The sequence below is a fragment of the Lissotriton helveticus genome, chromosome 9 (assembly GCF_964261635.1).
Source record: "Lissotriton helveticus chromosome 9, aLisHel1.1, whole genome shotgun sequence".
Taxonomy (NCBI): Eukaryota; Metazoa; Chordata; class Amphibia; order Caudata; family Salamandridae; genus Lissotriton; species Lissotriton helveticus.
Genome location: NC_136070.1, coordinates 1,172,810,616 through 1,172,823,046, shown reverse-complemented (window position 1 = coordinate 1,172,823,046; position 12,431 = coordinate 1,172,810,616). Strand labels below are relative to the sequence as shown.

Sequence of the window (12,431 nt, the reverse complement as noted above, 5' to 3'; positions counted from 1 at the left end):
ACAGCTGGAGGTCTCCGTTTACAACTATGCGGACGACCTCCAGCTCATCTTCTCCCTATCTTCCTCCCCCCAGTCGATATCCAATTTCCACTCAGTCATGACGTTCATCCAAGACTGGATGAATCACAACCACCTGAAGCTAAACCCAGACAAAACGGAGTTGGTGCTGACGGGTGGTTGCTCCAGTCCTTGGTCTTCTTGCTTCTGGCCCCCTTCCCTAGGTCCCCACCCCACCCCATCTTCCTCTGTAAAAACCCTCGCTTTCAAACTCAATGACCAACTCTCTCTTCATTCCCAAGTCAGTTTTGTTGTTTCCTCATCGTTCCTTTCCCTCTGTACCATCTGCAAAGTCTCTCGCTTCTTCTCTTCCTCCGCACTCAAACTCATAGTCCTGGCGATGGTTATCTCCCGCCTGGACTATGGCAATGCCCTTTATTGTGGCATGCCTGCGTACATCGCGAGACGTCTTCAGCTGGTCCAAAACCAGGCGGCCCGTCTGGTTTTTAATCTACCCAAATCACACCACGTCACTCCCCTCCTCAAGTCCCTACACTGGCTCCCTATACCGGAACGAGCCCAGTTTAAGCTGGGTTGCATCATTTTCAATACCCGGTCTGGGTCAGCCCCCGCCTTTATCACTTCCGAAATTCATTCTTATGTTCCTTCCAGGGAGCTGCGTTCGTCTACTCAACAATTGCTCGCAGTTCCCCATTTTAGAAGGAAAAAATGGGGCGGCTCCAAATTTTCGACAATCGCTCCCACATTTTGGAATTCCCTCCCGGCTCACTTGAGATCTTGCACCCAGTATTCTCTTTTTCGCAAGGCACTCAAAACCTTTCTTTTTACCCAAGCCTTCCCTTCCTAACTGCACTTTAGGCGCCCCCGTTTCTTCTGTCCCTCAGGATTTGTAGCACTCCACAGCGCCATGAAACCGCTCGGTGTACGTGCGCTCAAGAAATATTTTAAACTCAAACTCAAAAATACCTAAATAATGCGGAATATGTGATATTAATTGAATACATCGTTTCTGGTTCATAATCAGTCTCTGTTTGGATTTGGGCCTGCAACATACACCTATAATATTTATTACATGCTGGCAAGGGGTGGGTAAAGTTGACAAGCTTCACTTCCACCAACTAAGGCATCTTTTTTTAAAGCTGTTGTGACTTAGGGATCTTCACTGTTAGCATTTGTAAATAACCATTGCAAAGTTAATATGCCTCGCCTTTTGGCACTGACAGTTTTTGATGATACTGCTCAACCTCGCCAAAAACGATATATATTTTACTGATGCTGAACAGCATCAACAGCACCAAAAAACACTGGGTTGATGAAAAGGTGTTCAGTCTTCATGACACATTGTATTGTCTGCATGTTTTATGACGAAACAGCAGCAAAGATATGATGTCATATACATGTGTATGAATCACCCCATAAGCACAGGCATATGTTTTTACAGAAACACCTATTTTTAATTGACAAATTCAAGATGGCCGTCGCCTTTCTTTGAGTATTTTTAGAAAATGACATCCTGGTAGCAAATTGCAGCTGCAGGCCCTCCTCAACATTTTAAAATGATGAATTAGAAAATTAACAGAAGGCACAAAAGGTGGGGAGAGGCTTTGCAGTGATGGATGAGCGGGGGCATAGGGTGATCAAATAAATGCTGATAAGTAGAGGTGGTGAACACGGAGTAGCAGCGATACAATAGATGAAGGTTTTTAAAACATCTAAGTAGTATGGGGAGTTTAGGGGAACCAACAGAAGATCCAGGGGAGGGTATGAGTGTGCCTGTAAAATTAGGAGGAAGCAGATGGGGAAAGCCATGCACAGGGAAGAGAGGGGGAGAGCAATACAACACATGCTCAACAAGCACTCCCTTCTTTTTGTGAGAGAATCAAACACATTGTACTAAAATGTTGCCTGTATTACAACAACAGAAAGTTGTGGAATTGTCAATTCTATACAATACTACAGGAATATGTTTAATTTTGCCCATCCCCATTGTGATACCTTCACTTGGTTTATTAGCAATTAAAGGTTCATCCTTTTTATCATCTTCAGGTTTTGTCACCACCATGGAAGTCAAAGGTGTCACAAAATTGTATTTCAGAGAGAGGTCCAAGGCCTGAGCAGTGATGTTGTCCTTTTCTTCCCCTTTGGCTTGAATCCTAATTTAAAACATTTTAAAAGAAAGCCAAGATATCATACATACACTGATCAATGTTTCAAACAAAATAGAAATGTCGCAATATGTAAAATAATGTAGAAATACATTTAGAAAATGTTGTGTAGTAAATCTAATGACCTCTTTGTAATGCATTCAGTTTTATATGTTGTTATTAAACATTGCACATGACAAACGACAGGCTGTGGTGTATATATTATGTAGAGAGGGGAAGGTATTCTGTCAATTTGGAGCTGAGTACACAAGAAAAACACTAAGGGGTCGATTATGATGTCGGAGACCGTAGCGGAATCCCGACCACATGATTACAATGCCACTGCACACAGTGCGGTTGCATAGTCCCATTTCTCTATGGGAGCTTGAGTTAAAGTTCTAAACCAGCCGTGGCACAAGCTACCATAGAGAAATGGGAATTTGTGTAAATCTCTGCACCTTAAGGTGCCTGTGACAAGGTGCTGGGATTTACAGGGGGGCGCCAAAGTTGACCCCCAGGCCCACAACCATAGGCCCCAGAGGCAAGTGGGCCCTGCTAGGGGTTTTCAAAGTCACTTTCCCGCATCCTTTTGATGTCGGAAGGCTGGCACGGAAAAGCTGTTGGCAACCGACATCATCATCCCGACAAGGGTAACACTGTCGTATTGGTAATTGAGATGTCAGTTGGAAAGCCTCCGACTGCCGTTGAAGGCTTTCTGACAAACATCGTAATTGACCCTAAATAAAAAGTTCAATTTAATACATTACAACAAATCATAAAATAATATTGTTCTGTAGTTTTGTATTAATTTCTTTACTGAGTAACATGTCATTTTCATAACTGATAAACATGTTTCTTTCTTTCCATATGATCTTCACTATACTAACAATATTTCTTCGGATGTATACTGACACCAGAAAAAAAAAATTTAGTTACTGGATTCTAGGGGGTGTAGTCTGGAACATAATTTTAGCACAATATGGTGACCAATATATCGAAAACCAAAATATTGAGGAGGAATTAGGTAGGTATAGGTGTATTATTCTCAACTTCACACCTCTGTACAATGACTACATATAAATATTGCCAAGGTCCAAAGATGTGAAGTTAGAAGTAGAACATATATACATACTAACATGTCAATATTTTGGCCCAAGATATTCTGGTAACCACAGACATAATATGCAATGCAATGGTGGGAGGTATGCAGTAGGTCGTTTGTAATGCCAAAATATTTCCACAAAAATTACTCACACCTCATTAGTGGCCAATTAACTACAACATTTACAATGTACTGCTATCTTAGTAGGGGAGGAAATTCAAAAAGGGTGTAGATGTGGCGCTCCTTCGAGTAGAAACACCTGACAGCGGGGAAAGTTGCCACACTTAAACAGCGATGGCGGGGACAGATGTTTGCTGCCAGTCTCTCCTCTTATGCCAGGATGCTCTGGTTTGGGTCAAGCCAAGCATTTCTTTAGGATACACAGCAGTTCATATTGATGCAGACAGGCCTTATGCCCTAATACAGGGTGGGGCATTGGATGGGGTACTGATTACTATAGGCAGTATATATGCTCGAATCATGGGCTAAATGCAGTATCTGGAGCCTCTGACTCACATCCTCTCCCTGAAAACAGAGACACTACTGGTACCGGTGGGGATTATAACTGCGTTGCCGATATTAACCTCAAGAGATCTATACCACGATCACCCAAATTAAACATGAACTGCCCATCACAAAATACATTATGTGTTTACCCAACACTAGGAGGCACTGTGCAGAGTGAAGAGCACACTTCAGAGTCTACAATTGACGCTTTTCTGGACACAGCATCGCTGGCTAGATTAGCAGAGAATGAATGCCACATTCTTGGTAGCCCGTTTACAGAGCCCAAGCTGAAGCCATTGAAGGACTGGTGCAGGGCAAAAACTCCAGGCACTGACAGGCTGCCTGTTGAGTTTAATCAGACCTATGTAGTCCAGCTGTCCCCAAAGTTAGTCAAACTTTACACATAAGTATTAGATCATAGTTGCCTGTCTGCTACTTCTGGAGAGGCGCTAATCATCTCAATTCTGAAGTGTAGAGGTGATACATTGAGTGTATCTCCATAAATGCCACAGTTCATGCTCAAAACTGACTATGAAATCCTTCACAAAGGCACTAGAAAATTACCTACATCCTTACCTCCAGGTACTGGTGCATGAAGATTAGAATGGATTTATGCTCCATCATAGCATCTCCTTTAATATTAGGAAACACTATTGAATCTTAGATGAAACGTTGATGAGTCAACACCCAGATGCTGTGGTTCAATCATTAGATCCATGTAAGTTGTTTGACAGACTACACTGGGCGTGTCTCAGGATTGTCATGGAATGTTTGAATCTGGCATGGTATGGGCTAAATGGATGGCATTGCTGTTTACAGATTCTTGGACATGGTTGTGAACTGTATCTCAGTAGTTATTGTGGTGTGCCGAGGGACCAGAGAAAGCTGTACACTGCCCTCACTGCTCTTTGCTATTGTGGCAGAGTCGTTTGGAAGTATACTAGCGGGAACATTAAGGACAGTGGTATCCCTCTGAAGGATGGCACCCGCATGATATCACTGTACACAGACAATATGCTCCTATGCCTACCAAACACCGAAACTGGGATCCCCTGGATTGTGGGACTGCTGGACAATTCAGAAGGGTATCTGGTTTGTGTACAAATTGGCGTAATACCTATGCATCCCCCATGACATCTGAAAGGCAGCAGATGCCAGCAGAGGTGGCATGGTTTGGTATCACATGGAAGACCTGAACCCTTAAAGATCTCGGCTCAAGAGTCTACTACTCAGAGACAGACTCTATAAAAGGCAATTCAGGAAGAACACCATTGTTACTCAAGGGGAGCACATCATTTTGGTGCACACTGCATCTACCATTGATGACCAGAATTGCTCTCTCCAAGATGGTAATTCTCACTGTAGTGCTGTATTTCTTTGCATACCTACTGGTTTGGGTACCTCAAAGCTGGTTCAGGGCACTTAATTCACTGCTACGGGAATTGAATTGAGAGGGTGGGCTTCAGCTGTTTCTCTCTGCACACATTATGTTTTCCAACCAGGTGGGGGGGGGGGGGTTGGGGGTTCCAGATAATCCGTTGTACTACTTTTCTGCACAATTGCAATGGAAGGTGCATTGGCTGGCTGGGTTGTGTCTAGCTGAGATCGGGGAGATGGAAGGGAGCCCTGGTGACATTGCTACTGGGGACCCAACTTAAGTTCATGCCGCAACCCAAACTTCTTCATATAGCAATTTGCTGCTTGAAGGCAGGGACAATAAAAACAAAAGGTCATCCACATGGCAGGAGGCGATTAGTAGGCAGTTCCAGGGCAACGAAAGGGAACAGGCCCTGGAACGTGTTCACACAGTTTCAAGTAGCATCTGCTTCAAATCTAATTATTTTAATTCCTTGCAAAACACATACCTTACACCCCACAGACTTGATAAAATGTCACACTCTGACAACATGATTTACCCTAGCTTCAACCAAGTGGAAGTAGGATTCATTCACATAGTGTGGAAAAGCCCAGTGCTATCTTCATTGTGGATCCAAGTCGCAAGAGACCTAGGGGGACATGCATCAAGCTAACTTGATTCCAAATCCAATCCCAAACAAAAGAAGGGTGTTTTTGTGGGAAGAAGCCTCCAAACTACTTTAAGCTCAAGTGCCATGAGTGTTGCCAGTATGGGCTCTTTAAAGGGGATCCCTTCTGAGAGCGCAAGAAGCAGCCCCACACTGCTAGGCAGACTCATGGAATGGCGCTTATGATGCTCAGGGAGAAGCTTGCCACAGTTACTACTGAAGGGAGTGCAGAGGTTACAATAGTGTCCAAGGGAGACAACAATATTGTGCCAAAGGCTCCTGTGCGTGACAAAACCAAACAATATACAGAACTGGGTCTTCATCAAGGGGCAGACAGTGGAAGTTCTAACAGACACCGCCACTTGTATGGCAATTGTCAGGTGCAATCTATTGTATTCGGAGGAGGTAGTCCTTGATGAAGCCCACCAGGTTGTGACACCAGACAACAAGTTAAGCGACTATCCAGCAGCTCTAGATCTCTTTGAATGGGGATGGATTTCAGGTTCCTTAAAGGTAGGTATGAGTCTGGCCACCCCTGTCGACTGTCTGTTAGATAAGGACCTGGAACACCCTCACCTTGGAGATGTTGGGATTGCCTGAGTGGGTGTGCCTTACCACACAGTCCATGGCAGCCCATCTGGAGAATCAAAAGAAATCGAAGCCTGAAAAAATAGCCCAGGTACCTCGCAAGGGAATGAAGGGCATGAGGTATGGGTAAACACGCCACTGAAAGTACCACTGCCCGGGCTCAGCCTGATCTTCAATGTGAGACCCTGGAACCTATAGAGGAAGACTTTCCTGCCCTGCTTGAACCTTTCTGAGGTGACTGGGTGGCGAATTGAAGGGAGGCCATCTCTTAGAAAGTCCTAGATATCACTGAGGTAGTGCCCTACTCTCAAAATCCTCTGATGGCATGCCGAGACACAGGCAGTTGGAGACTTTCCTGGAGATTACTGGGAAATTATCTCATGTATAGTGAGGTTAAGATAGCTGAGCCAGGAGCAACCCCAGTGCTGGTGGTCACCTAGTACTACTTTTTTTGGGGGGTTTTTTGTGTTTTTTTTTGGTCCTCATCTGCCTTCCCCTTTAGGCGGATAATACCACCCACCGTGCACGGCATTGCTGACGTGATGCATTTTATTCGTGGGAGAGAAATATCGACACCAAAAATATGGGGTGCTTTCTTTTAACTCCAACCAGGTATCTTTCAACCTGCCGGACCTTGCTCGAATCTATCCTAGGCCCTGGTCCAAGAGAGTTAACTGGCATAATCATCGGACCCGGGGAAAGAAAAAAAAAAAAGAAAAAAAACCCGGATCATCTCCAGTTGGACAAAAGGTCCCAGAACGCCAGGTTTCTCTTGCCGACAGATCTTTTTAAATCACTTTTGGATGTCTCGTATAAAGATGTTAGCCATGAACAATGTAAGGGAGGTGTCTTCTTTACCCATTGTATACAGATCTGTCTTCTTGCTAATAGAATTGCGTAGAACAGAAATGATTTCTCCTTACCAATGATGTTGTCTTCTATCCCAAAGATCACCAAAGGGAGAGTTATTGAGAGGGATGTCTTTAGTATGGAGTTTAGAGTGTTTTTCACGTCTGCCCAGAATTTTGCTATATTCGGACATTCTAGGAACATGTGTATATCACATGCGTCCGCTAAATTACATTTGTTACATTTCTTATCCGGTTGGTATTTGGAAAGTTTTCGTGGTGTTAAATATGCCCGATGTGCCGTGAAGATATGATTTCTTACTAGCCATGAGGGCTTTACAATTTTGCGTAGTAATTCAAAAGAAGCACTATCTCTGCCCCCCATAACTCGTCCGGGAGTTGAAACTCCCCTTCGCTTTCCTCCAGCAAGAGCCAATACCATTTGGCTACTTCTCTTCCCCCTGTTGGTTGTTCCACCATTTGTCGTTCTGTTTCACTTATCTTCCCGATATTACCATCTGTACAGGTTTCAGATCTTGCCCAAGTGTCCAGTTGAACGTATTTAAACCTAGAAAGCCCCGGGCCAACTAGATCATATAGCTCATCCCAAGTTATCAGTTTTTTTTCTTTAAATAATTGGGCCCATTTGATAATGCCTACTTGTTGTAATATGTTGTAATATGGTAGACAATTTGTCTCTAAGACATGGGGGTAAACCGGGAGAGTCCCAAATTGGGGCATAGTTTGAATAGTAAGATAAGCCCAGTTTTTTTCTGATGTTAAGCCAGTTTTTGGCCCATGAGTATAATATTTTCAGTTTGATGTTTTTGAAAAATGTCTGACTTCCATATTTAAACATAAAGCCGTCTGCTGCTAAGTTCGTCGCCCCTAGCATGGCCCGTACATGGATGTATTAGGAAGATTGGATGGCATTTTGAGAAGCATTCTAGAATAGGACATCTGAAAGGCCCATGAAGAGTACATTAGGTCCGGCAATGCAAGGCCCCCTTTTTCTCTCCTTCTTCTAAGCTTCTTCCATGCTATTCTTGTGGTCTTATAGTTCCATATAAAAGAGTTAATTTCTCTTTGGGATTTTTCCATCGTTTTTGTTTCCATAGCAATTGGGATAGTGTTAAATACAAAGGTGAATTTTGGGAGAATGCACATTTTAATTAGATTTACCCTTCCAGTTATCGAGAGAGGCAGATGTATCCACGATTTCATAAGTCTTTTGCTTTCACTAAGTATTCTTTCCAAGTTAGTTTGTGCGAGGGTGCCCACATCTTGGGTTATTTTGATTCCCAGATACCGCATTGAGGATGAGATGTTTATCCCAACATCTAAGTTGGGTAGATTCCATACCATGATCTCGCTCTTGCTCGAATTTATGTCATAGCCCGAGACATGGCCGAATTCTTCAGCCCGCTGTATTACCACTGGGAATGCCCTACCTGGATCGGATGTGAACACTAGAATATCATCTGCATATAGTGCTATCCGTCTTTCCCACTCTCCGAAACAAAAAGATGGAATGTTTGCCTCTTCCCTTAACACCTGGGCAAAGGGCTCGATGTACATATCAAATAAGAGAGGGGAAAGCGGGCAGCCCTGCCTTGTTCCGTGTGTGATGTTAAATGCTTCAGTCAGGGACCCGTTAATCAGCAACCTAGCAGATGGTGCACTATATAGCTGCTTTATGGTTTTGCAGAACACTTCCCCACAATTAAATTTTTTTAAGACGTCATTTAGGTAGAGCCAATTGACTCTATCAAACGCCTTAGTTGCGTCCAGGGTCAAAGTGGCGAAGGGCAAAGAGAAAGCAGTAGCGATATCTATAGCCCCAATTAGCTCCCGCGTTAGCTCAGCTAGTTGTCGCCCCTTTATAAACCCTTTCTGATCATGATGGATTACAGTACCAATAACGCTAGCCAATCTTGTGGCAATTATAGTTGTAAAAATTTTATAATCGTTGTTAAGTAACGATATTGGCCTGTATGACCCGCACTCTAATGGGGATTTCCCTGGTTTTGGAATGAGAACTATTGTGGCCTCACCCCAAGACTTAGGCATTGGCTGTTCTTCCATTAAAATGCCGTTGAAGAGTTCAGTTAGTACCGGTGTAATGATGTTCTCCAAGGCTCTATAGATTTCTCCCGGCAATCCATCCGGACCTGCAGCCTTCCCTTTCTTGGTTTGACTAATGGCTTTTTTCACCTCCTCTTCTGTAATGTCTGACTCTAGAGATTTGGTCTGGGTTGATGAGAGAGTAGGAAGTGTAATGGCATCGTTCCATCTGTCTCTTGCGTTTTGGTCGTTGGGGAGATCCTCTTTATAGATATCCTGAAAAAACTCAAGAAACGCGCTCCCTATCTCAAGACTGGTAGTTCTTGTATCTAACTCACCATCTATCTTAATTTCCCTGATGTAATTTGATGCTTTGTCAGATTTAATTTTTCAGGCCAGAATTTTCCCTGCACTCTCTCCAAACTCAAATTGAGAAATTTTACTTGCTTCCCACCTCTTATTTATTCTCTCCTGCAGGGTGTTCTCTAATTCGCCTTTCAATTCAGCTAGTTTTTCCTGCTCTTCAGTTGTTATTGACGGGGAGACCATTTTTAACTCTAAAGTCTTCATGTCTTGTTCTAATCTATTTATCTTATCGAAGTATGTCTTCTTCCTGTAGGAGGCTTTATTAGTAATTTGTCCTCTCAAAAAAGCTTTATATGTCTCCCATATGACTGTTGGATTTGCAGAGTTTTTGTTTATTTCAAAAAAAGTTATAGATTCTTTTGCTAGGAAGCTGACTTCGTCTTCCTCAAGCAGGAGTGTCCTATCGAAGGACCATGAAGGATGTTTGGCTGTAGTGTCAAACTTAAGAGAGAATTCTAGCGCCGAATGGTCTGATAGATGTGAAGGTAAATAATCTATCGATTTGAGATTATCTTTTAGGCAGTAACTGAAAAAGGCATAATCTATTCTGGATTTATGTTTAAACCGGCTGTTCCTGTATGACACCCCCAGTTTATTGCCCACTCTTTCTCTCCAACAATCTGCCAGACCCAGATTTATCATTATTATTTTAAGTGTTTCTCTAGATTTGATAGAGCCTGCGGTTTTAATCCTTGTTGATTTATCTAATTTGGGATTTAGGACTATATTAAAGTCTCCCATCCAGATTATTGGCTCCTGCACAGTTATTAGTTGGTTCCTTATTTCGTTTAGATGTGATGGATTGTCCGTGTTTGGGCCATAATAACCTACCACGGTTCTTATCTGGCCATCCAGCGAAGCTTTTACTATTAGCCATCTCCCTGTGTGATCCTCCCTACAATCTAGTATTTCTGCTTTTGCTGATTTTTAAAAAATGAACACTACCCCTCTTATGTTAGCGTTATGGTCTGTGGTGCAAATTTTGTCGATCCACCTATGTTTTTTTAGTATAGTGATTGCCTCTGTTCTAAGAAGGTGTGTTTCCTGCAACGCTATGACCTGCGCCCGTGAGTCTCTCAAGTATTGTAGTATGCGCTCACGTCTCCCTCTCACGCGCAGACCATTCACGTTCCAGGACAAAAATGTAATACTTGTCATGTAGTAGCTTCTCTCCCAATCACCTTTTCTCTTTTGCAAATTATGTGGACATTTTTTAACCCTAGCATTTGTAGAAGCTGTAAAAATTGAGTAGTTAAAACAACAAAACGGGAGCACAGATGAGGATTTTTTTTTGCTAATCTACCACCACCCCCCCTACCCTTACCCCGGGAAACCCCCCCTTATTTACTCTGGCTTGATCTTTAGCCAGGTTGAGGCCTGTCCACAGCCCATCCATGAGCCACAACTGCTACCTGGTTGAACAAAAATTATGCTAATCTATGAGCGGGTGAGAAAGGATCAAACAAAAAATACCAAATTTATCAAACTGTATTTAGTTGATTCTGGGCAGGAGCTATATGTTATTTTTATGTTCCCTTTTTTTTTTTTCTCCCTTTCCCTATCTTTGTTTTCTCTTTGTTTTCCTTCTTTTGTTTTTTTGTGTTTTTTTTCTCCCTTTCTCTCTTTTTTCTTGTTTTTTTTTTTGGGGGATACTCTTCTTTATTTTATCTCCACTATATATATTTTTTTTTTTTGTGGGTTGGGTTGGTCTCCCAGTATACTTCTGAAGTATGTCTATATAATAAGTGAAGTTTTATATATATATATATATGGGGTTTTTTTTCCGTTATTTTATGCTATCGCTTCCACCTATGTGATCATTCCCCCTCTTTTTTTTTTCCCCCATTTATTTTGTTTTATTCGTTTAACCCTTATTTTAGGTTCTCCAATCTTTTCTCGGAAAGATCGGGAAGATCCAACTATCTTATCTACATCGATATCTAGTTTTATTTGATTACTTTTATTTCTATTTCCTCCTAAGTTTTGTGAGAGTGAGCCTGGTCATGGGCTTGAGCTTGAGCATGATCTCGGATGGAATCTAACAGCTCATCTGCATCCTGTATGGTACGAACGTTATGCATCTTATTATTGTACATGATGCGAAGAAATGCAGGAAATCTCATCTGCACTGTGGCCCCGTATGACCTGAATCTTTCCATACGCTGACCCAATTCCCACTGCCTGTCCAGTGTGGCTTTTGATAGGTCAGAGCGGATCTCAAAAGAAAAGTCAGGGCCTTTTATTGTGCCTGCTTTCAGAGCAAAATTTAAGAGCATACGTCAAGAAATTAATTAGAACTTTTCTAGGTTTAGTCCTTGCAGGGTTCAAGCGAAAGGGATCTCTATGTATCCGCTCAATGTCTTTATTGAGATCTTCGAACGTCTCCTCCAGATTAAGTGTTTCCTTTAATAGTTTTATTATAAATCCCTTAAGGTCTCCGCTCTCTTTCCCCTCCGGAATCTTTAACAATCGAATGTTGTTACGTCTGGAAAAGTTCTCCAAAACTTCTATTCGTTCTTTCATATTCTCGCCATCTCTTTGGAGGCTATGTATTTTTGACCTGGCAGACTCCAAGTTAGTGGTTAAATATCCTACAGAGCTTTCTAGAGTCTCTGTCCTTTCAAAAAGGCCATCGACCTTATGCCCTAGTTCCTCGCAAGTAGCTCTTATTTCATTTTGATTTAATTTGGAGACTGCAAATTCTTGCCTGATCTCTTCTCGCATTGTTGCAATGGAGGAGACTATAGCCTCGAGCGATTTTCCGAAACCA

General features: G+C 42.5%; 1 protein-coding gene across 1 annotated transcript in view; it reads right to left on the bottom strand.

The window, feature by feature from the left end:
* The window catches only part of LOC144783390 (inter-alpha-trypsin inhibitor heavy chain H3-like), a 584,371-nt gene that overhangs the window by 276,629 nt on the left and 295,311 nt on the right, over window positions 1–12,431 (bottom strand). Inside the window, exon 14 of the mRNA XM_078662386.1 lies at window positions 2,014–2,171. Within this exon, the coding sequence (XP_078518512.1) occupies window positions 2,014–2,171 (158 nt within the window). The remainder of the gene's footprint in view (window positions 1–2,013; window positions 2,172–12,431) is intronic.